Source organism: Microcaecilia unicolor, chromosome 1, assembly GCF_901765095.1.
Source record: "Microcaecilia unicolor chromosome 1, aMicUni1.1, whole genome shotgun sequence".
NCBI classification, from domain to species: Eukaryota; Metazoa; Chordata; class Amphibia; order Gymnophiona; family Siphonopidae; genus Microcaecilia; species Microcaecilia unicolor.
This window is the reverse complement of record NC_044031.1, coordinates 529792375-529818078: the sequence shown is the minus strand read 5'-3', so window position 1 is coordinate 529818078 and position 25704 is coordinate 529792375. Positions and strand designations below refer to the sequence as shown.

The 25704-nt window shown below is 43.4% G+C and overlaps 1 protein-coding gene across 4 annotated transcripts in view; it reads right to left on the bottom strand.

Moving 5' to 3' along the window:
* Window positions 1–25704, bottom strand: part of RALYL (RALY RNA binding protein like) — an 815331-nt gene that overhangs the window by 173883 nt on the left and 615744 nt on the right. For all 4 annotated transcript variants that reach the window (XM_030216020.1, XM_030216039.1, XM_030216030.1 and 1 more), the window contains one exon: window positions 21841–21916. In XM_030216020.1, coding sequence (XP_030071880.1) covers window positions 21841–21916 — 76 coding nt within the window. The remainder of the gene's footprint in view (window positions 1–21840; window positions 21917–25704) is intronic.

The following is a 25704-nucleotide window of genomic DNA, read 5'->3' as shown; positions in this document are numbered from 1 at the left end:
CCTATTTCCATGTAACTTCCTTGAGTGTCCCCTAGTCTTTGTACTTTTGGAACAAATAAAAAATTGATTCACTTCTACTCATTCTACACCATGCAGGATTTTGTAGACCTCAATCATATCTTCCCTCACCTGTCTCCTTTCCAAGCTGAAGAGCCCTAACCTGTTTAGCATTTCCTCATATGAGAGGAGTTCTATCCCCTTTATCCTTTTGGTAGCTCTTCTTTGAACCTTTTCTAATTCCGCCACATCTTTTTTGAGATATGGCGACCAGAACTGAACACAATACTCAAGGTGAGGTCGCACCATGGAGTGATACAGAGGCATTATAGTAATTTCACTTCACTCCAACAGCAAAAAAATAGGCACCAAGATGCAAGCCCTACTCAGTAATTGAAAATTAATATTTGTTAGTACTCTCTTAACAGAAATGCAGACTCATTCATTGATGCAGAGATCTGCTTTCTAATGCTTTTAGAGGCATTATTATATTTTATTTCCCTTTTCCTTGGTTAAAGTGTGGCTATTTTTTTATATCAGGCTTTCTGCTATCCTTTTATTCTGGTGCTCTGAAAATCTTTTCTTGAGCATTCTCTCTTCTTCAGTCTGTTTTTTCCCTTGCTCTGATGGTGTGTTTTTTTAATGTACTCCTGGAAAAATTCTGCACAAAATATTGAATAAATAATATTAAAAAAAAACCCAGATACCTTAACCCTATGGCAGTAAAGCACTCATCTTGATGTTCATCAAACTTATTTCTCCTCCCCCCCCACAACACACACATTATCTCTGCATGCAGTTTGTCATCACCAGTCTCTATTCCTATTCAATCAGTTGTCCTCAACAAGTCAACCTATTTTCTGTACTCCCCAACCAAACAGCCATTCAAGTAGCACCCACCAACCTGACAAACCAATGAGCCAGCCTGCCTTCCTCAAGCAGCTAATCTGCTCCCTTCATATAGTCAGCCTACCTGCCCTCTCCCCAAACAACAATTCAGCCTGCATCTCCATCAAACACTTATACACTGCCCTGCTATGCAAGAACACTGTATCTGCAGTAACAGCAGTTAGCTTAGCAGGGTTTTAAAAAGGTTTGGATAATTTCCTAAAAGAAAAGTCCATAACCCTTAATTAAGATGGACTTGGGAAAATCCACTATTCTTTTCTAGGATAAGCAGCATAAAATCTCTTTACTCTTTTGGTATATTGCCAGGTACTTGTGACCTGGATTGGCCACCAACGGAAACAGGATACTGGGCTTGATGGACCTTTGACCTGTCCCAGTATGGTAAGGCTTATGTTCAAGGAAAGGAAACTTCTCCAAACATTCCTTTGCCGACTTGACAATATATTTTGTTTCCATTTTGTGTGTGTGTGTGTGTGTATGGAATGTTTGGAAAGGTTTGCTTTCCTTGAAATGTGATTTACTGCAGATGCAGTGTTCTTGCTTAGAAGGGCAGTACAGGTAGGGGGTAATTCTCTACAGGTCACCTCATTTTAGGTGCTGGGATGGTGCATGCTAAGCACAAATGTTATATCAGCAATTACCCATGGCTTCAGCCCAGTACAGTTGGATCTCCGCAGCTGTCTCTTTACTTCTTAGTTTCTCCCTTTTCTATCATTCTCTTTTCTTGGTTGTAGTTCTTTCTAGTTCTATTATTGTATTATTATTTGGCTGTAAACTTCCATGTATTTTGTACAGGCAGTATATTAAATTTTAATAAACTGAACTAAACTAATAGCCATTATATAATACTTGTATAAGTCCAGCCTAACTTTAGATGTGAGCAGTTAACTCTAGCTCAGTGACTGATATGAATGCTCACAACTAACTGCTGTCAGGTAGGCATATAACTGAAAGGATTCTATAACTTGTGTGCATACATGTGAGGTTCAACTATACTATGAGCTGCAATGTGCCAGAATATATGTGCTCCCTCCACCATTGTTATTACAATGCTATCTCTGCTGGGCCAGCTGTTAGTAATTCAGTTGCACATTTAATTTTCTTTGTTCTAAATTTCACTGTGAAACCTAGTGACTGACCCATGTAGCTTTCTTAATGGTTGCTATGTATGGTGAAACCCAGTAACTAGACCATATAGTTTGCTACTGTTTGCAATGTGTATAGCTTCCCAGTAGGGGAAAAGCATAGCATCTGTTGCCTTGGGAAAGTGGTACTCTCTAGTTAAATTGTAAAATCCAACATTTCCAGTATATAGACAATAACATCTAATGGTAAGATATATTATCACACTTTCTTTCATTTTATTAACATTTCCAAACCAGTGGAGTGTTTGAATACTGCGCCATCCAACTTCTTGTAACAACATCATTATAAAAACACATAAACAGAGGGGGGCGGAAAGAGTTAAATGAACCATGCCCCATGTGTTCCCCACTAGTTGATGTTTATACTGTTTGGCCAGTCTTCTGTTTGGCCAGTCTTTCCTGGATGTCTTATATAAAGTACTAATAAAAAAGGCCCGTTTCTGCCTCTGATGAAACGGGCACTAGCGGGCACGGGACTCCCTTTCCCTCCCCTTATGCTAGTCTCCCTGGTGGTCTAGAGGTACCTGTTCGGTCGGGGCAGGAAAGAAAGATACCCCTCTTTCCTGCCCGTAGTGGTGCTGCTAGCTGCCCTGCTGCATCGTGTGGGAGTCCGGCTCTCTGCGTTTCAAAATGGCCACCGAGAGTTGAAGTCTCGCGAGGCAGCTTGAACTCTTGGCGGCCATTTTGAAACTCCGAGAGCCAGACTCACACACGATGCAGCCGGGCAGCTAGCAGCAGCGCTCCGGGCAGGAAAGCGGGGGCTCTTTCGTTCCTCCCCAAGCGAACAGGTACCGCTAGACCACCAGGGATAGTGGCGTAAGGGGAGGGGAGGTGACAGGGGGGAGGGAAGGTGATGAGGGGAAGAGGGGGCGATGGGGGCGTGGCGCTACCTTTAAAGGGGCGGGGTGTTGGGGCGAAAGGGGCGGAGTGATGGGCACGTCCTCGGCGGCTGTGATTTGTTGGAAGGGGAGGAGTAGAGAAACATGCTCTGCGTGTTTCCCTACTGCTCCCCGTGCGTTCATTTGCCTTGTTGTGTACGTGTTCCGCCCTCGACGTCATCACGTGTGACGCGAAGGCGGGGCATGAAGACATGGTGAGTGTTGTGGCTTCACCACCATGAACTTATGAACCGGTGTGTGAGTGCCTGCAGTGAGGTCAATGTCCTCAGAACGTTGAGGGTGCGTTTTATTATAGTAGATATAATTATTAGAGTATAGTTTTTCCCCCTGTAACTATCAGTGTGTTCAATTGTACAGCTGTTCTTCACTTCCTTCAATAAGCATCAGTTTCTGGATACCCTTGAATTTGCTTGACAGTCTGGATCAAGAGCTAGAAAAATTAAAGTGCACGATTTTCAGATGTATATGAAACTATTTATCCTAGTGGTGTTCTTGAAAAGTCATATCCTTCCCTTCACCTTTAATAATATAGGCTAAAGGTTTTTTTCCCCTGACATTATTATAGTATTTTTCTCACTACAGAAGAGTAATGTGTTCTTGACTCTTAAAAAATTGTTCTGAATTTTATGTACTCAAGACACTGCTGTCAAACTATACATGTACATGATTGATTATCCATTCTATTAGTAATACTGTATGAGTCACATCAGTTCAAGCTAAGAGATTTTGACAACTATAGAAGGCTCTTTATGACAGGTGTAGGAATAAGTGATGAACTTAAGCTTTCAAGTGGTTCAACAGAATTTCCTGGAGTGACAGGTTGATAAATTAAAATTATAGCCACAGCATTAGGCCTGAAGGAATAACCACAAATCTAGTGCTTTCAAAACTTTGTAGGAGAAGTAACCTGAGGATCACGGAAAACAATGAACAAGCACAGTATCATCTATTTTAAGGTGGAAAAAAGATAAAATACCTTTCCTAAGAGCATACCCTAATTAGAATACATATATAAAGGTGAGCCAACAATTTATGAATGTTAATATAGAAAATATCCATTGTAAGCAAACCCTAATTAATAATCAGCTGGTACAATACCCAAAGGGGTTTATACATGTGAAGAGCAATTCTTTAACTTGTGTGCCTAGATCATCAGCACTTATGTACATATATGTACCACTCACTATTATTTAAAATAGCACATAAGCGCATAGCGGCATTTTGATCACCACTACTCTTTCTCCTTTTCCCTCCTTTGCTATTACCCTTTCTCTCTTTCACTCCTTTGAAATTGATTGTTTGTTTGCTGAATTGTTGTATGTTTTTGTAAACTGTTGTAAGCCACATTGAGCCTGCCCATGGGTGAGAAAATTGTGGGATATAAATGCTATAAATAAATTAGCGTGTAACTGCAAGGGGGCATACAGGTAGGCAGAGCATGGGAGGGACATGTGTCTACACCTTATGCACATTAACTTTGCTCTGCATCAGTGCATCTACTTTGAGATGCCCAGTTCAGAGGCGTTGCAAAGCCTCAAATTTTTTTTTGGGGGGGGGGGAGGGGACCGAAGCCCAAAGTGGGAAGCACAGTTTGCCCCGCCTTGCCACATACCTCGGCTGGCGGGGGTCCCCAAGTGCCACTAGCAAAAGCCTTCCTGTGGTGATACTCGGCGCCATACTGCCTGCCCTACTTTCTCGCAGGGGAAGCAATTTCATTAAAACCGAGCATGCGCATGAGGGACTGGAAACCAGGGCAGGCAGTGCAGCGCCAAATATCACCACAGGAAAGCTTCTGCTGGTGGGGCTTGGGGACTCGCACCAGCCAAACCAGCAGACTTTGGGGCCTCTAATCCAAATTAGGTCACCAGACCCCCCCCTCGTGGCTACACCACTGTCCCAGTTATAGAATTACCCCCTTAGTGAGAGTTGCTGAGCATAAAACTCCCTAGTCGTTAATTTTCAGCAGCATTGGGTGCCTATATGGTACCTGTTCTATAAAGAAAAGTAGGCACTTACTTTCCTTTATTGAATATTAGCATAATAGGTGAAATGTGCAGCTATAATTTGGGCATGAGCACTTACGCAATCCATAGAGCTGGTGTATGTATGAAGATACACATGTGAGTCACAGTAGTATTCTATAAGTTACATGCATAAGACTCAGACTCCACCTATTTGTATGCCTACCTGTAAAATATACACTATGGTGAGCATATCATTCAGCTTCCTGTTACTATTTTCATCTTGTCTCCACTTCTTCTGAACTGCTGTTCACTCTGATCAAAGACTGTCCTTCTCAATAACATTTTGCTTGCTCCCCCACTCTCTTCTCTTTCTTAACGAGACCTGTCTCCGCAAGGGCGAGGAAGCATATCTTTCTCAGTGTCTCCTTCCGGGTTATCCTGCTTTTTTGTTGCTAAGTCCTTCTCAGAAAAAGAGTGGTGGCCTTGTCATGCTTGCCCCCTCCTCCATACTTATCTTCCCTGTGTCTCTCGGTAGTCCTCCTATTTCAGAGGTTGGTTCTTTTCCTGAAACTTGATGCTTCTCCCAGTATTTATAGTCTGTTAGTTTATCTTCCCCCTGCTCCATCTCTATCTATCCAGGAGACTTTTGTGTCCTTTATTTCTGATATTTCATTCAGATACCCACGTCTTTTCCTTCTTGGGGATTTTAATGTTTTTATTTATTTATTTGTAGCATTTGTATCCCACATTTTCCCACTACTTTGCAGGCTCAATGTGGCTTACATTTGCCGTAGTGACGATTGCCATTTCCGGTTAACAGAATTACAAATGATATTGCATTCAAGTGCATATATACATGGTAAAAAAATACATTATGGTATTGCATATACAGTAGGTTCCTGAGTGATGGATTGGACTGTAACTTATGTTATGTCATCAATTATAGAGAGATCTTATTCGACAAAGGGTTAAAGTGGTACTGCATTAAGGTGCATACATACATGGTAGAGAAAAATACATTATGGTATTGCATATAAGTTCCTGAGTAATAGATTGGATTGTAACATATGTTGGGTTCATTTTGATCTTCTTCTTTGCCCTTTTGATAAACAACTTTGTTCTTTCTTTTGTGATCTGAGTTTCTCTCAGCATGTCACAGCTTCAACCCATTCAGCGGGTCATACTCTAGACCTGGTTTTCTCTCATAATCTGGACTCCTTTTCTATTTCTAGCCTTTCTTGTACTTCCTATCCTTGGACGGATCATAGTTTGATTTCTTTTAGTTTAACTGCATCTTTTCCTTCTTCCTCCCTCTCCATCCCTTCCCCCTATCAATCTTGATCTTCTTTTCCTCATGATCCATTCACTCTTCCACTCTTATTCTCGGTCTTCGCATCCAAATTTGTTTTCTTGACCCTTGATACCCAGGCTTCTGTCTGCTCTTTCTTCTCACGCCAGTACTAATAATCAGGTGTCCAGTTGTTCCACTCACCCTTGATTTAAGGATGATTTTCAGCTTTTGAAATGACAACTAAGGAGGGCCAAGTGGCTTTGGAGAGCTGCATGTGATCCTCTGACTCTTCGTGCCTTTCTACTACTTTTAAAATGTTAACGCTCTGAACTCAGGAATGTACAGTCTAAATATTACTCGGACATGATTGCAAAGTCTGCAAATTGCCCTCGTCAATTGTTTTCACTGGTTTCCAGATTGACTGCCCTGGCTCCAGACTGCAACTTTTCTGCAGCCCTTTCTGCCCAAGATTTCTTAGCATTTTTCTCTTCTGGTGTTCTGATCATTCGGTCCAATTTTCCATCTTCTCTAACTATGTCCTCCCTTTCTCTTCCCACTCCACCTAACACCTCTCTTTCCTCTCCAGCTTTCAATTTTGTTTCTCCCCCTCCTTCTCTCCAGTGTCTCCTGTTTCATTGAGTCATTGTTGGTCACATTTTAATATCCCATCTTTGACACAATTTGACAAAATCATTCAGTTGGCTAAGAAAACAACTTGTCTACTTGATTCCGTTCCATCTCATTGGCTTTCACTTGCATCACATGGGCTTAGCCCACTGGCACGCTCTTTGATTGTTAATAGCCTTACTTCTAGGAGAGTGCCACCACAGTGGAAGATGGCCTTGGTTTACCCTTTGCTGAAAAAACAGTCTCTTGATCCGGGTCTTTTGGGTAGTTACTATCCTGTTTGAACTTGCCTTTTCTGAGTAAACTCTAGAAAGGTATGTTTTTAGGCAGCTCTCACAAAACCTTGAGTCTTCTAAATGCTTCACCCTTCTCAGTCCGGCTTTTGTCCAGGGTATTTGACTAAGAAGGTTATTGCTTCCCTGCTGAATGATTGTCATACTGCGATAGAATGTGGTAATGCCCTGTTGCTGGATTTGCTAGATCTTTCTTCTGCCTTTGATTTGGTTAGTCACTTGCTTCTGTTATCCCAAACGTATTCTATGGGTCTCTGTGGCACTGCGTTTCTTTGGTTTTGTTCCTTTCTTACTGGATGTTCTTTTCAGGTATCCCTCCTATCTTCCCCTGTGCCCTTGCGTTATGGTGTTTTATTTTTAGTCCCCTGGCATCTCTTATCCAGGAGTCTCAAATTAAATGTTATATTTATGCTGATGACATTCTCTTAGTTTCTCCCCAGGACCCCTGTCAGCCTGAATTCAGTTCTTTGCAAAGGTGTCTTAATAAAGTTTCTTCCTGGCTTACTACCCACCATCTCCACCTTAACCAACAGAAAACTTATGCAATCTGGCTCACTAGTCATTGTTCCAAACCTTCTCTTATTCCTACCATTGATGGGTTTAACTCCAATTGATAGACTCTATGACACAACTTGAAGTCCATTTCAATAGTGCCCTAACTTTCTCCACTCACATTTCTGCCACTGTTAGAAGCTGTGTCCTGAATACATTACTCGTATTTGGCTGAATAGTGATTTAAATTTGAATACGAATAATCCAGGGCTCTACTGTACAAACTCCTACTGAAATAAACACTTGATCTCTGATTTCACATAACTTCTTTTATTATTTATGTTAAAGCTCAATGCCCATTATTCGTATTTGGTATTCATATTTGGCCAAATATTTTTCATTATTTGTATTCAGCCGAATAGTAAAATATGAAATTCAGTACAGCTCTAGAGGAAACATACGGAAGAATGCGGTATATGTCAAGACAGCAGAGTTTTCCTGCTTGCCTTCCCACACAGAAGAAATACTGGAGATTGGAAAATAAGTTTGAGGCCAAGAAGGCAGCCTAGGTTGAGAGAGAGGAACTCTCAACAGAGGAGTAAGAGTTTGGGTGTCAATTTTCTGACAGGCCACAATAAAATGACTCAGAAACCTACATGGAAAAGAAAAGAAAAACGAGAAAAAATTAAGAAATGGAAGGGAAGAGAATCTGGTGAACATCCACCGTGACCAACTGCAGAGCCATGTCTGCTGAAGCTTGAAGACTAAAGAGAGTAATAGAACAGAGAGGTATCTGTCTAACAATCACCTTCTATTATTTTACATAATCCTGCTTATTGTTTTGTTGTGCTTTTGTCAACCGATTCAGTTAAATCTGGTCTGGTGTTATGCTACACTGAACAGGACTGGATTCTATGAAAAGTATGGTATGGTGACAGAGATGGTCATGAGAACATGTCAGGTGAGAGTTTTCATTGAGATAGGGCTCTGCTAGTGAGCTACATCCCTCCCCCTGTCCAGCATGGCCCAGGCACAAGGCTTTGCCCTACCCCATTTCTTAACTTGGTGTGCAAGTCCCAGCCCCACAAGGGTTACATAATGTTTTCATCATTGCTACAATGAAGTGGAGGAGTGGCCTAGTGGTTAGGGTGGTGGATTTTGGTCCCGGGGAACTGAGGAACTGAGTTCAATTCCCACTTCAGGCACAGGCAGCTCCTTGTGACTCTGGGCAAGTCACTTAACCCTCCATTACCCCATGTAAGCCGCATTGAGCCTGCCATGAGTGGGAAAGGGTGGGGTACAAATGTAACAAAAAAAATTATTTCCCCATTTCAATTCTTCAGTGTAGAACTGGACTACAGTCAGGAGAGAATACATATGCTAGAAGCACATCTCACTGAAGTCATCATCAAATACTTTCTTGATTAGAGAAGGTAGTTTGCCTTGAGTTGAAAAAAAAGATCTTAAAGCTGGAAACATCTACATAGTCTTACAGCTCCAGGAAACAAGGCTAGCAAGCATGTTTTTCTTTGAGAGCTTTTATATATATATATATATATATATATATATATATATATATATATATATATATATACTAGTGAAAAAGTCCAGTTTCTGACAGAAATGAAACAGGCGCTTGCAAGGTTTTCCTAGGAGTGTGTATGTTTGAGAGAGTATTTGTGAGATTGACTGTGTGAGAGAGAGTGAATGTGCTAGTGTGTGAAAGAGAGAGTGAGACTGGGTGCGAGTGTGTCCGTGAGAAAGAGAGTGTGTGTGTGAGAATCAGAGTGTGTGCCAGGGGCCCCTCCCTCCTCCCTCCCAGTTCCAGGATCCCCCCTCCATCCCTCCCTCCGTCCCTCCGAGTTCCAGGGTCATCCCCCTCCCCCCTCTGAGTTCCAGGGTCATCCCCCCTGCCTCCGAGTTCCAGGGTCCCTTCCAGTTTCAGGGTTTCCCTCACTCTCCCTCAGAGTTTCAGGGTCCCCACCTTCCCAGTTCCAGGGTCACCTTCCCTCCCTCCCTCCCAGTTCCATAGTCCCCCCCCCAGTACCAGGGTCCCCCTATCAGTTTAAGGGTCCCTCCCCCTCCCTCCCAGTTCCACGGTCTGTCCCCTCCCTGCTTGGTGGGGGGGGGGGGGGTTGCTATTTGCTGTCAACCTAAGGAGACACTGCTTCTGGCGTCCAGCAGCTAAGTCCTGTCCTGACCCACAGGCAGCTGGAGCTCCCTCATACTCTTTCAGTGACACACATTGACAGGCAACGGCAGGGCTGACGCAGCCACGGGCACTTACCTGGATAAACTTTGTATAGTTGAATGATCTGAAAATACAGAGTTTAAAATTGCTGTTTCTACCAGGTAGAATAATTTTTTAAGCTGTTTTAGTGATATTTAATTTAGATTTCATGATATTCATATGTACAGATGGGTAGCTTTCAAATAAATTAAAAAGGTGTGCAGTAAGAAACCAAAAACAAAAACCTTTTGTCTTTTACCTGTTAAGGCACAGTTTATTCAGTAGAAACAGCTTTAGACGTGTTTCAGATGAAAGAAGAAAAAAAACCCCGACAATGTGGATCAGCAGCTCCTAGGTGTGCTTGGTTTTGAGTGTATGGGAATGATGGCTGTGTTGGGGAGTGGAAACAGAGATTAACCAATGGGCTTCCTTGCTTACATTGTAATTGATTGGGCCACTTCCACTCGTGTGTAGTAATCGTCCTGCTGCATGGCCAGAGTCGGAGAGGAGAGGGGGTGCGGCGGAACGGTTAGTGAGCGGCTGTTGAAGGGTGGGTGAGGGGGACTGTGGGCAGGGGGACGGGGTGCAGCGGCGATTTTGTTTGGTTTTGAGTGTATGGGAATGACGACTGCGTTGTGGAGTGGAAACAGAGATTAACCAATGGGCTTCCTTGATTTGTTGAGTGTCAGTGCTCCCCCCTCGATGTCATCAAGTTTGACGCGAGTGCGGGGTAGACACTCATGGGCAAACTGGATATCTACACCACCACAAAGGGAGACGTTTCGGGCTTGCAGGTGAGGCTTCAATAGAACGTTGGAGGTGCGTTATATATATATACTAGTAAAAGTGGCCCGTTTTGGAGAGCAATGAAACGGGCGCTAGCGAGGTTTTGTTGTTTTAGCGATGTTTGGAGGGGTGAGTGACATACCGACACCGTGTGGTCCCGTATCCTTGCATTATTGGAGGTCCTCGATCGGTGCTTCGTGCGTGTGTAAGGTATTGGTGTGTGTCGTTTGGTAGCGTAGCATTGTGGGTGCTGTTTGATTGGTCCTCCGTGGCTCCGCCCTCGACGTCATGACGTTGTATGCGAGGGCGGGGCAGACAGTCATGATTCCACAGCGATCTACACCATGACGGAAGTTGGAGTTGGAAAATGTTGCTTCATTAGAACGTTGGGGTTGTGAATTACGTCCGGAAGGGGCATGGCTGAAGGCGTGTCTACTGAGTGAGGGTGAGTGGTGGTGACAGCCTAGGAGGGTGAGTGGTCCTGACAGCCTACCCTAGGAACAGTAGATTCAGTGCTTCACTGAATGTTGGAGGTGAGAATTATTTATATAGATATAGATATATAAATATATATAGATATAGATATATAGATATAAATCTATTTTATATATATATATATATATATATATATATATATATATATATATATATATCTCACAGTATTCTTTGCAAGTAGCTTAAATGTTCAGAAAAATGGTCTCAAGTCTACATCAAGAGGGTAATTCTATAAGGGGCACTTAGGCTTAGGTGCTAAGAAAGTGCTCATTTCAAGCTTAATCTATTAAGGAAAGTAGGCATCCACTTTCCTTTATAGAATACTGGCCTATGTGGGTGAAAATGCACCTATACTTAAGGCACAAGTACTCACACCTGCCATAGAGCTCATGTAAATGCTCACACCTAGATTGCAAAAGACTGCATATAGATTATATTTTATAATCTTTGCATATAATTATGTGCCCCACCCACATTCCACCCAAACCCTAACTATGTGAATGCTCACCCCAAATTACATGTCTTCACATTTAGGCAAATACTTACAGAATACCACTTATGCAGAAACTGCTCATTTACGTGGTTATGTGTGCACATACTTGTTTAAATTACTAGAATTACATGCATTCTTGCCACCTAATTCATAAAGAATTACCCCCAAGTGTTTCTGCTCCATGATGGACACAATTGTTTAAATTGCATGCTGAGCAACCTACAAATGCACTCGATCTGCAGCCCCTCCCTACCTCTCTACCCTCATCTCCCCTTACGCTCCTACCCCTAACCTCCACTCTCAAGACAAATCACTCCTCTCAGTACCCTTCTCCATTACCGCCAACTTTCTGCCTCGCCTCACCCCATGATTGGAATAAACTCCATGAGCCCATATGCCAGGCCCCCTCCCTGCCCATCTTCAAAGCCTTGCTCAAAGCCCACCTCTTCAATGTCGCCTTCGGCACCTAACCACCCTACCTCTAATCAGGAAATCTTGACTGCCTCAACTTGACACTTGACATTTCGCCCATTAGATTGTAAGCTCTTTTGAGCAGGGACTGTCCTTTGTTGTTAAACTGTACAGCGCTGTGTAACCCTAGTAGCGCTCTAGAAATGTTAAGTAGTAGTTGTAGTAGTAGTAGTAGCAACCTGTATCAGTTGTAGTCTCTTCCCGTATCAACTTCTTTGATTAGCAAAAATATTCATTCCTTTTTTTATTTCGCTAGAGTCCACCAAACATTACATTTTAGTTCTTAACCAGTCAAATGCTAGAGACTTCTAAAGCAAATGCATCTTTATTAAAACAAACAAACAAACAAATAAAAAACAGCACCAGAAAAGGCATCACTTCAAGAAAATACAATAAAATTCAAACAATAAAGGAAATATTTAAGAATGCGGAGAGGTTTGCAAATGGACAGAGAAAGAGAATGCAAGAAAATAAAAGAAAAAGATTAACTACTAAGGTAGTGACTAATCTGCATAAAAATATATCCTTCCCAACACACCAATTAGTTTGATATGAACTTTGGAGACCTTTTAGCTTAGCACACAATAATGGAATTCAGTCCCCAAGTTCAACTGACATGTGCCTCGTTGAACCAGAACCAGTATTATTCTGTATAATAATATCAATGGAAAGCATAAAAAAAACTAAGGTGACTCATCTGTATATTACCGAAGTTACTCAATGTCTCTGATTAGTTTCTGTGAGAAAAAATATAAAAATACATAAAAATGTATTTTGTCAGTATCCTTAAAATTCTTCTGTCACCGCTCATTATAGTTTCCAAGCCTGTGTCAATACCACACACTGAAATTATATTTTTCAACATTCTCTCCATGGACTATCAGTAGGAAACAAAAAAAACCACAAACAACAACCCCCCCCCCCACTAACCCCAATGTTTACTAAGCTGCACTAGTGGCTGTGGTGCGCTAATGCCGACACAGCCCATTCACTTTGAATGGGCTCTGCTGCATGACTTAGTAAACAAGGGGTAAGAGTTTTCTACCATTCTGGGCTTTTAGGGGGAAAATGTGATAAATCAAGACCTTAATTTTTATTCAGTATACATTGCCATAATCCAATGGATGACTCTAATCATGGGTAGATTACAGTTAAAGAAAAATTGGTAAGGAATGTGTTTTAGTCACACAAAACCCTATTTTATTTACTAGCATGGCTCTCACATAAACAGGTAGGGGTATTTACTGAGTTTGGCTATTGGTGTCAGAATGGGAAAATTAGCCATTATACCAGATAGTTTTTGAGCAAAAAAAAAAAAAAAGTGAGGCCATAGGCATAAAGACAGTGCCAGATGGCCCTCAAGATTACACCCTTAGGTGTCAGGATTGATTCTACTACTACTACTATTTAGCATTTCTATAGCGCTACAAGGCATACGCAGCGCTGCACAAACATAGAAGAAAGACAGTCCCTGCTCAAAGAGCTTACAATCTAATAGACAAGGATGCAAGAAACTGCAGCAACCGGAATTTTAACTTGCTCATTTACTATCAAACTCCCTAGAAACTAATTTGCCAATTTTCCTTACTTTCTAGAAGGGGAGGGATTTTGGATTTAGCTCATTCTCTTTTCACTTGAAGCTCAAAGTGACTTACAGGTAGAGGAGGTGTTATCCTGTACCCAGAGGGCTTACAGTGTCACATTTGTAATGGAAGCAATGGAGGGTTAATTGACTTACTCAAGATCACAAGAAGCCACAGTTGGATTTGAACTGAATTTCCCTGGTTCTCAGCCTGCTGTTCTATCCATTATCCCATGGATTCTGTATAGGATGCCCAAAGTTGGGCATTCAATTTTGGGTATGGAACACAGATCTGCATTTAAGTTAGTTGGCTAAATAGGTGATAACAATCAATTATTGGTGTTAAGTGTTAATTGGCAGTCATCAGTAGTTATGTGTGGATGGGTCCTATACTCCTATTCTATAACCTGTGCACCTAACTTGTCTTGCACATAACTGCAAAGAGGCTGTGACCAGGGGAGCAGCACTGGCAGGTCATAATCTTCCCAGGATCTAGGGGTGAAGTTATAGAATACAGTACTGTCATTTCTACGTGAGCATTTACACTAGCCTTGGCAGGTGTAAATGCTTCTGCCCAAAGTTAGGGGTAAAATGCATGCTAACACCCCCCCCCCCTTTTACAAAGCCGCTAGCGGCTGCCAGTGCAGTAATGCTGACACAGCATATTCAAAATGAATGGGCTGCCGGCACTGACATGTGGCTTTGTAAAAGGGTGGGTGGGTAAGCTAGTATTCTATAAAGGCCATTTCACATGGAACGAGCTTCATAGAATACTAGCTTACTGCAGATCATCCCAGCACTTAACTTTGGTTGACCTATATAGTATTCTCCTCTGTTATTCCTCCACTCCATTTTTTGGTTGATCATTCAGTTCCAGCTTTGATTAGTATGTCTTCAACTTCCAACTTGACTTACTCCGGTTCCAGGTCTACAGTCAAAATCTAGTTCCAGTTCCTGTTTCTGCCCTGTAAACTGTCTGCCATTTTCATTTCAGATTTGAATGCAAGCTTTGGCCCTTCCTAGCTAAAAATTCCAGATCTCGTAGCTTACTGCAGATCATCCCAGCACTTAACTTTGGTTGACCTATATAGTATTCTCCTCTGTTATTCCTCCACTCCATTTTTTGGTTGATCACTCAGTTCCAGCTTTGATTAGTATGTCTTCAGCTTCCAACTTGACTTACTCCGGTTCCAGGTCTACAGTCAAAATCTAGTTCCAGTTCCTGTTTCTGCCCTGTAAACTGTCTGCCATTTTCATTTCAGATTTGAATGCAAGCTTTGGCCCTTCCTAGCTAAAAATTCCAGATCTATGCCTATATCAGTCAAATATATAATTCCTAATTTGTGAATATTTCTCAGTTTGTGCCTGCCTTAGCCTGAGCATCCACTCCTGGGGTTTAGTCCTTCTCTGGACCTCATAAGTACATCAAGGGCAGTAACCTGACATTTTTGCTGTGAAGCTTCTTTGGCTCCCAACACTGCCTAATAGTACAGAATTTCTGAATTTTTGCAAAGCCAGAGTCACATGCTGGCTATGGAAATTCAGGTCTTGTCATAAGTAATCCAGTAGCAGGCAGTGATTGCTGCTCTATCACCATCTCAGACTTCGGTGGGAGGGGGGTCCAGAGCCCGAGGTGAGGGGGCACAATATAGCCCCCCTGGTGCCGCCAACCCCCCATTTTTAACCCATCCGCCATTTTTGACCTGCCCGCTGCCACCAACACCTTTGACCCCCCCCAGCACCAACCCTTTCGACCCCTTCTTCCCGCCGCCGCCAACCCTCCCCCGCCGCCGGGTACCTTTGCTGGCGGGGTCCCCAACCCCCGCCAGCCGAAGTCCTCTTCTCCGGCATGGCCACGTTGTTGATCTGCAAGGGCAGGCTTCTGTTTCTGTGAGTCTGACATCCTGCGGCAGCAGGGGAGGGTTGGCAGAGGGAGGGGGGGGGGGTCAAAGGGGTTGGCGCCAGGGAGGGCCAGGCCAAATCTACGGGGGCCCATGCCCCCACATAGCTACTCCCCTGTCTCAGATCAAGCCATCATTACCGGACGATTGGAGGGTGGCCAATGTAACGCCGATTTTTAAAAAGGGTTCCAGAGGAGATCCGGGAAATTATAGACCAGTGAGTCTGACATCGGTGCCGAGAAAAATAGTGGAGGCTATTATTAAGAATAAAATTACGGACCACATACAAAAGCATGGGCTACTGAGACAAAGTCAGCACGGATTTAGTGAAGGGAAGTCTTGCCTCACAAATCTACTGCATTTTTTCGAGGGGGTGAACAAACATGTGGACAAAGGGGAGCCGGTGGATATTGTATATCTAGATTTTCAGAAGGCGTTTGACAAAGTACCTCATGAAAGACTCCAAAGGAAACTGGAGAGTCATGGGATCGGAGGCAGTGTGTTATTATGGATTAAGAGCTGGTTGAAATATAGGAAGCAGAGAGTAGGGTTGAATGGTCAGTAATCTCGATGGAGAAGGGTAGTTAGTGGGGTCCCTCAGGGGTCTGTGCTGGGACCGCTGCTTTTTAACATATTTATAAATGACCTTGAGATGGGAGTAACTAGTGAGGTAATTAAATTCGCAGATGACACAAAGTTATCCAGGGTCGTCTCGTCGCGGGAGGAATGTGAAAGATTACAAGAGGACCTCGCGAGACTGGGGGATTGGGTGTCCAAATGGCAGATGAAGTTCAATGCTGACAAGTGCAAAGTGATGCACGTGGGAAGGAGGAACCCGAATTACGGCTATGTCATGCAAGGTTCCGCTTTAGGAGTTACAGACCAAGAAAGGGATCTGGGAGTCATCTTGGATAGGACGTTGAAATCTTCCGCTCAATGTGCTGCGGTGGGCAAGAAGGTGAACAGAATGTTGAGTATTATTAGAAAAGGGATGGAAAACAAGCATGAGGATGTTATAATGCCGTTATATCGTCCATGGTGCGACCGCACCTGGAATATTGTGTTCAGTTCTGGTCGCCTCATCTCAAAAAAGATATAAAGGAATTGGAGAAGGTGCAGAGAAGGGCGATGAAAATTATAAAAGGGATGGGGCGACTACCTTATGAGGAGAGGATAAGAAGGCTAGGACTCTTTAGCCTGGAGAAAAGGCGGCTGAGGGGTGATATGATAGAGGTCTACAAAAGTTTGAGTGGGGTAGAGCTGACAGATGTGAAGCGTTTGTTTACGCTTTCTAACAATAATAGAACTAGGGGACACAAGATGAAATTAGAATGTGGTAGGTTTAAAACAAATTGGAGAAAGTTTTTCTTTACTCATTGCGTGGTTAGACTCTGGAACTCATTGCCGGAGAAGGTAGTGACGGCAGCTGGCCTTGCTGAGTTTAAAGGCGGTCTGGACAGATTCCTGAAGGAAAAGTCCATTGATCGTTATTACATTTTGGGATTTTGCCAGGTTCTTGGGGCCTGGATTGGCCGCTGTCGGAGACGGAGTGCTGGGCTTGATGGACCTTTGGTCTTTTCCCAGCGTGGCAGTGCATATGTACTTATGTAGCTACTCCCAGCTCAGCCACCACCATCATACCTGATGACCCTACCACTGCCAGAATGCTTTGATGTGCAACCAACAGAGAAGTCTCATCAGCACAAATGAAGTATATGCCAAAAAGATACAGTCATCCACAAGAAGAGGATATGAAGATAAATTTTATTGATAACCTAACATGCCCGTGTCTCAGCAAGATTGCCTACATCAGAGGCCAAGCAACAGCGTCACTATGAACTTGTCTCCTGATCCCCTATTGGCAATATATGTTTTCCGTGTTGAGAACTATATACACCATGTGCCTAGCAGAGAATTAAACGTGGACTACGTAGTTGAAAATAATAGTAGCAGGAGAAGCAGCAGCACAAAAGGTCAATCACACAGCAACCAAAGGGTTAACCACTGATTTTATTCTTTATTAAATTTTAATGTGTAACAATCCAACAAAGGATAAGTAAATGGAATTACAGGGAAATAACATAACCAATTTGAACAGATATGACATGACAGAATTTTTTACATCAATCCTCAAAATACTCTCCTACTATATCCACTTTGATTCCCTTGGAAAAGAGTTGTGCTTGAGAAAACTATGAAGTTTTGATCATGCCTTTAGACAGCTTTATAGCAGGGGCATAGCTACGGGTGGGCCTGGGTGGGCCCAGGCCCACCCAATTTCACCTCAGGCCCGCCCACCCAAGCGCACGCACACTGCACCAGCTTAGCGACCACAGGTCCAGGGCAGAAACAGCACCCACTCTGGTTTAGCTGATTGATGATCTCTCCAGACTCGCAGCGGCGAACTGGCGGGCGGCGGTAGTAAAAGCATAAAACAGCCAGGCTCTTCGACTCCATTCTGTCCTTCGCTTTCACTTCCCTGCCCTCCCAGCGTCCCGCCCAAAAGGAAATGACATCAGAGGAAGGCGGGACACTGAGAGGGCAGGGAAGTGAAAGCGAAGGACGGAACGGAGTCGAGGAGCCTGGCTGCTTATACTTTTATTGCCGCTGCCCACCAGTTCGCCGCTGCGAGTAGAGAAGGAAGAAAGCCATTTAGAAAATCTTTTTTTCTACTCCCCCGCGCAGCCGTCGCCGTTTACTCAAAACACAGCAAGCAACCCAAGCTGCTGCCTGCATCCACGTTGTCGTTCTTTATTGTTGGTAAGCAGAGGGAAGGATGGGACTGGGAGGGGTGGTGAGCAGAGAGAAGGATGGGTCTGGGAGGGGTGGTGAGTACAGAGTATGGGGGACTAATGAAGTGGGTGAAAGATGGGGGAGGAATTTAGGAGACTGGGTAAGGGAGAGACAGAGGGGGGAATGGGAGTGCTGGAGAGGGAATGAGAGTGCTGGAGAGGGAATGAGAGGGAGATGGTCAAAGCTCAAAGGGGAGAGAGGAGAAATTGCTGGACATGGAGGGGAGGGCAGGGGAGAGAGGAGAATTGCTGGATATGGATGGATGGTGGGAGGGCAGGGGAGTTGCTGGACATGGGTGGACAGAGGGGATGGCAGGGGAGAGGAGAGTTGCTGGACATAGGTGGATGGAGGAGAGAGGAGAGTTGCTGGACATGGATGGAGGGGAGAGCAGTGGAGAGAGGAGGGTTCCTGGACATGGGTGGATGGAGGGGAGGGCAGGGAGATAATTGTTGGACATGGATGGAGGTGAAGGAAGGGAAGACAGGAAGGAGATGCACATGGATGGAGGGGAGAAAGAAGAAATTCTGAACATGGATGGAGGGGAGCAGGGACCGTCCTTAATTGTTAATTTGTATAGCGCTGCGTAACCCTAGTAGCGCTCTAGAAATGTTAAGTAGTAGTAGTAGGAAGGAGATGCACATGGATGGAAGGGAAGGGAGAGACAAGAAATGCTGACATGAATGGAGGGGAGGGAAAAGAGAGGAAGGAGATGATATGAGGGAAAAGGAAGAGAAGAGAAAAACTGCACATGGATTGAGAAAATAGGCAGAAGCTGGATCCACTGGACAGTCAAGTCTGCGGAGGACCCAGCTTTTACTTACGGATGTAGAGCAAGAAATGAAGAAGAAAGGAAGAAAGTACAGAAATAAATGGAAAGGAAGCCCTGGAAACGGAGTTAAGAGGACAGATAGCAGCAGAATCAGATACTGGGCCAGCATGATAAGAAAAACAAAGTCACCAGACAACAAAGGTAGAAAAAATCATTTTATTTTCATTATAGTGTTTGGAATATGTCCACTTTGAGAATCAGGTGCTCAACATTAAAAGTTTATATTTATTTACTTATTTATGGCATTTTATCCCACATTAAACATGAATTAGATTGGAACCTGGGATTATTTCATTTTATTTTTCCTGGAGAGAGTAATGCATTGCCTCCCCCCACCCCAGGCTCTCTCCCCGGCCATAGCCAGCTCTGCAATTTTGAGGGGAGGTGGGGGGGGGGGGGGGCGCAGAGGTGGACCGGGGAGAGAGCCTGTTGTTAAACATTTACCAGCAAACCACTGTCTAGTGCCCACCCATCCAACCTGTTGGCCCACCCAAAAATTGACTTCTGGCTACGCCACTGCTTTATAGTGAAACTTTGGACACAGTCGGTATGATTTATGAAAGTGGATAAGCACTCCGTTTTTTTTTTTTGAAAGCTAAGTTGTCATACTCTTTCTTGTTTTTGTCATGTTTAAATATTGATCCAGAAATTGTATGCAAATAGAGTTTTAACAATTGTTTTGAAAGCATTCTTTTATGCCTGTGATGCCTGGTAGAGCCCTTTTCACCCTATAAGCTTGTGCAATGTGTGGAAGTGAGGGTACTGAGGATTTTTCCCATTCAAGATTTTTTTGTACTCCACGAGTAGTATTTGAAGTTTGGAAAGTACTTCAGGCTTATTATATGGGACAGTATTTTGAGGATTAGTGTTATATTCAACTCTTTCATCCTCTTTATTATTGAACATTTGTTAAGAATTTTTTATATTGACGTGGAGGGGCATAATCGAACGCAAACGCCTATCTCCATGGGCATTTATCTCCGAGAACGGGTCCGTGAAGGGGCGGGCCAAACCGTATTTTCGAAAAAATGGACGTTTTTGAGCTGGGCGTTTGTTTTTTTTAGCAATAATGGAAACTAAAAACGCCCAGCTCAAAAAACGCCTAATCCGAACCATTTGGTCGTGGGAGGGGCCAGGATTCGTAGTACACTGGCCCCCCTGATAAGCCAGGACACCAACTGTGCACCTTAGGTCAGTGCGGTGGACTTCAGAAAAAGCTCCCACATGCATAGCTCCCTTACCATGGGTGCTGAGCTCCCAACCCCCCTCCCCCAAAACCCACTACCCACAAATGTACAACACTACCATAGCTCTTAGGGGTGAAGGGGGCACCTACATGTAGGTACAGTGGGTTTTGGAGACCTCCCATTTACCAGCACAAGTGTTACAGGTAGAGGGGATGGGCTTGGGTCCACCTGGCTGAAGTGCACTGCGGTACCCACTAAAAGTGCTCCAGGGACCTGCATACACGCAGGCCTCTAGGACTTGTTGCTGCTATATAACATTGGCACACCAGTTGACACCTGAAGCCTAATCTCTCCGAAAACGTCCTTTATTGGAATAAGCACGTTTACTCACAGTTAACTGCAGAGGTTGTACCCCACTGGCAACGAGTCTCCCTGGTACTGAGAATAGCAGTAGGTCAGAGCTGGCAGAATGCTGTACAATGCCCTCTTTCAGCCACATTCAAGGTAAGAACTAAGTTGTCTAACGTGGCTAACACAGGAAAGGGAACTAAAACTGGCTTACAAAAATGGCCACTACCGCATGGACTACAACATGAAACACAACAGGGCACACTCTGACCCAGTAGGCAGGGGGGAAAAGCACCATGGGAGAAGAGCCTATCAACTACCAACATCGTGAGACTGTAACACAAGCTAATGAAATCACGGAGCCCAATACCCTACACCCACCACAATGCAATGCTGATGTGACCTTGTAGTGCACCCGAGAGCCACATCTGACCCAGGGAAAGGCTATGAGAGGATTGAACACATTCTGCTGTCATGGAGGTGTGTACGGCATTTGAGGCTGGCATACAGGCTGGGAAAAAAGTTTTTTAAAGTGGGTTTTTTTTTGGTGGGAGGGGGTTAGTGACCACTGGGGGAGTCCGGGGACATCATCCCCGATTCCCTCCAGTGGTCATCTGGACAGCTGGGGCACTTTTTTGGGACTTGTTCATGAAAAAAGGGTCCAAAAAAGTGACCCAAAATCGCGGTAAAAACGCCTTTTTTTTCAATTATCAGCTACAGACGCCCATCTCTCCTCGGCTGATAACCATGCCCCAGTCCCGCCACCGACATGCCCCCATCAACTTTATTCGTTTCTGCGATGGAGTGCAGTTGGAAACGCCCAAAATCGGCTTTCGATATACCGATTTGGGCGCCTTTGCGAGAAAAACGCCCATCTCCCAATTTGGGTCGAAATATAGGCGTTTTCTCTTTCGATTATAAGCTGGATAGTATACCTTTAACTTTAAGCTGCTATATATATAAAACATCATAAAAACAGGAGTATATCTTAAGAGAGGGGTAGATGGGTACTTAGCATATGATATAATTTTGCATACTACAATATATATATTATATTGAAAATAAAAGAAGTGGTGACTAGCACAATTTGCAATAAACACCAACTTACCTGTATAGAGCTGAAAGTGGCCTCTTAGTTCCAGGTTTTGGTCTGTATGGTTTTGGTTCTCCTGCCATGTTGATATCTGTAATGCAATATGTAGAACAGATTAGCTGAGTTTAAGAGATTGGGAAAGATTTTACCCCTTCACATGAAATGTAATGCAATGACAATTTGTTAGATATTTATGCTTGTGCTACTTATAAATCTTGACCTTGAATTTGTGTGGTATAAATAAATATCTAGTTTCCAGTTTAAGGATATTTGTGTCAAGATCTCTTCCTCTCAGTACCTTTACTGGCAGCTTATCACCACCCCTCCTATAGAAGAGGAACCTTCTGCAGTGATATTACTGATAGGCACCCAGCACCCGAGACTAAAAAGAGTTGAGATATATAGCCAGGGCCATGTACACTAAATGGCATGACAATACAGGTACTCTCCTTTGGAGCCACTTCAGAGATCCAAGGAGACTAAAAGTAAGTTGTTACCTTCAGCTTAGGTTGCCTGAAAGTCAACTGGGCCCTTCTGTGATGGCTTGTGGAGTTTTTTTTGACCTGTGATGGTGAGCTGTGCCCTCACCTTGTAACTATGGTTGGCTGGATGGTTCAACTGAGGTTTTTTTCTCCACTTTTTTTGTGTGTGCTTTATATTATGTCCTAGAGTCCCTGCGCAGGTATTATTGTAAGAACTTACTCAGGCTGATTTTCTGATTCAATTATTCTGAGCTTATGTGAACCTCCTCTTGAAGTCAGCTGCTGCTTCTGATTCCTCAAATAAGTTTCTCACAAATGAAAGTCTACAGTTCCCAGGGTTTATCTTTCTATGTCAAATACTTTCAGGCAACCTTAATTTTCCCCTGGATCTCGTTCCTACTCCCAGACTGGGTCTTCTTTTTTTTTTTAATTCCTCCGTAATTCATCAAATGTTCCTTTTTACTTATGACCCCCAAATTTGGGCTTGTAGTAAATCAAACACTGTGTTTCTCCAACTGCCAATATTCAGTGGCACTTAACCAGGCAGGGCCACTGAATATCAGCTCTGACCAAACATAAAAAAAATCGAGCAGGTCAGGGGGAGTGGCAGTGGGGAGGAGCAGGCAAGTATGTGGGTGCCGGCAGGGGCAGCTCGACCATTAGGCCACCTGAGGCAGGGGCCTCAGGCGGCATCTCTCCATTCTTCGGGGAGCGGCCACTCCTTTTGTGATGTTTACCTGTTTCGTCTCTTCCCTTTACTGCGGCTGTCTCTATGATGTAACTTCCTGTTTCATCAGAGGCTCAGGCGGCTGGAGCAAAGGGAAGAGGTGGGTGCTGGCGGCAGGGCAGCGTATGGGAATTGCTGCTGCTGCTGCTGGGTTTGGAACATGATGAACTGGTAAACACTGCGAACAGGGGTGGGGGGCGGGGGTGGCATCTTGGCCTGGGGAGTTGGGATCTCGGCCTGGGGGGAAAGCATCTTAGCTCTGCCTTAGGCAGCATCTTGCTTGGACTGGCACTGGGTGCCAGCATTATTTTGTGCCAGCACCCACATAGCTAAGCGGGCAGATTAGGACAACTCAAAAGCTGGAGGTAGGATCTATGTCTGTGATCCTAGAGGGGGTTGTTAGGTCACAAAACACATATCCTGCTTAAAGCCCAGTAAAGGTAAAAATATGAGCAGTACAGTACTGGAATTAAGGATCCAAGCATACACTTGCTGTCTCTGAACGGGGACCCACCCTTTCCCTCTCTGAGCAAAGCGAATCTGCTTCTGACTGAAAGAGGAATCACTCAAAACAGAAGGAAGAAGAGTACCCACATGTACAGTGAGTGCATACTATTTTTTTTCTGTCCCCTGCTGTGTTGTGCTGTGGCTCCTGCCAATATTGCAATCAGTCTCTTGGTGAAGAAGAAGATAAATAGGCCAAGAGAAGACAAATAAGAACAGGGGATTGCAGAAAACAGGGAGGCTAATCAGGGGTTAAAGATAGAAAAAAGGAGGTGAAGACATGGTGAGAGAAAGAATAAGATAGGGAACTAAGAAGGGGGTGATATGCAAAATAAGATGGGGCTGAGAAAGGTGTGAGACACAAAGGAAATGTGGAGGGGCTGGAGAGAGGATTAGAGACACAGTGATTAAAAAAAACAGGATGGGAAGGTAGAAGACAGAAGGAAAGAGAGGAGGATTATGAAAGGGTGAGGAACGGAAGGAAGTTGGGGTCCAGGATGGAAGTAAGACAGGGTACGGGAAAAGGTGAGAGGAGGAAGATGATAGGATTGAGGAATGGGAAAGTAGAAATGGGGGCTAGAAAGGGGAAAGAAAAAAATGAAGGAAGTGGTATAAAATTGAGAGACAGTGGGATAGAAATAGATCTGGGTGGATGTGAGATACAGACAGTAAATTGTGGAAAGGAGTGAGAAAAAAATGGGGATAAAACTGGTGGTAAGACTAAGATTCAAATGTGGGTAGGAAGATCAGAAGTAGAAAGATAGAATGGGGTATGTGAAGTACATAGGGACTGACTAAAAAGAGGGATATGAGGGAGACAAAGAATAAGACCAGAGAACGGAAGGGAAAGATACAAGATACAAATACAAGATGCTAAAAGATGTGAAGAAATGAAGAGACAGGGAGATGAGAGATATGAGAAAAAGAGAGGAGATAGATGGAGAGAACATCTAAACTAGTTGGAATGCTAGTTACACTTTGAATCCTGTCTCCCCGCTACTTTTCCATTAGTCTACACTTAGGCTATATGGGTTTACTTCTGTTTTGGCAGACTTTCAAGTCAATTTTGAGTCTGACCATTCTGAAGACAAAAAATGGTATTTTCTTGTACAGTAAAAATATAAAAAGAAAACAAAATAATAGCAAAGGATTTTGACACTGGAAATTTCATAAATGAAGACAGAGATAATAGTTCCATTTTCTGAAAGTCAAGAACATATTTCAATTGTGCTGAAGAAAATGTACAAAGCTCTAAACTAATTAACTGTGTGAATGGGAAAAGTCCTTCAGAAATACAGCAGTGAATGTGTAATAGCTGCTATGCAAGGATTTCTTAAAAAAAAACCCTTTAGTAATTTGCATACTAACATCAATCAGACCATTCAACTAATTACACCTATTTTTTTTTTCACATTCAAAGAAAATGATCAGCAGGCAATTCAACATAAGTAGGCTAACAGAAATAATAAATGTGGTTTAAAATTTCATAAGACAGAGGTTATATACAGAAACTGTCTTGACGGCATACAAATTAAAAAGGTAGCTCTCCTTTGTAAATCCTGGTGTTTTAGGCAAGCTTCCAAAATCTGCATAAAGAAAAAGTCTACACCGTACATCATACATCATAGTTGTAAGAATATAATTCACATTCAAAAGTACATAAGTACATAAGTATTGCCATACTGGGAAAGACTTAAAGTCCATCGAGCCCAGCATCCTGTTCCAACAGTGCCCAATCCGGTCACAAATACCTGGCAAGATCCCCAAAATGTACAAAACATTTTATACTGCTTATCCCAGAAGTAGTGGATTTTCCCCAAGTCCATTTAAAAATGGTCTATGGACTTTTCCTTTAGGAAGCCATCCAAACCTTTTTTAAACTCCACTAAGCTAACCACCTTTACCACATTCTCTGGCAACGAATTCCAGAGTTTAATTACACGTTGAGTGAAGAAAAGGTTTCTTCTCCGATTTGTTTTAAATTTAGTACATTGTAGCTTCATTGCATGCCCCCTAGTCCTAGTATTTTTGGAAAGTGTGAACAGACGCTTCACATCTACCCGTTCAACTCCACTCATTATTTTATAGACCTCTATCATATCTCCCCTCAACCGCCTTTTCTTCAAGCTGAAGAGCCCTAGCTGCTTTAGCCTTTCCTCATAGGGA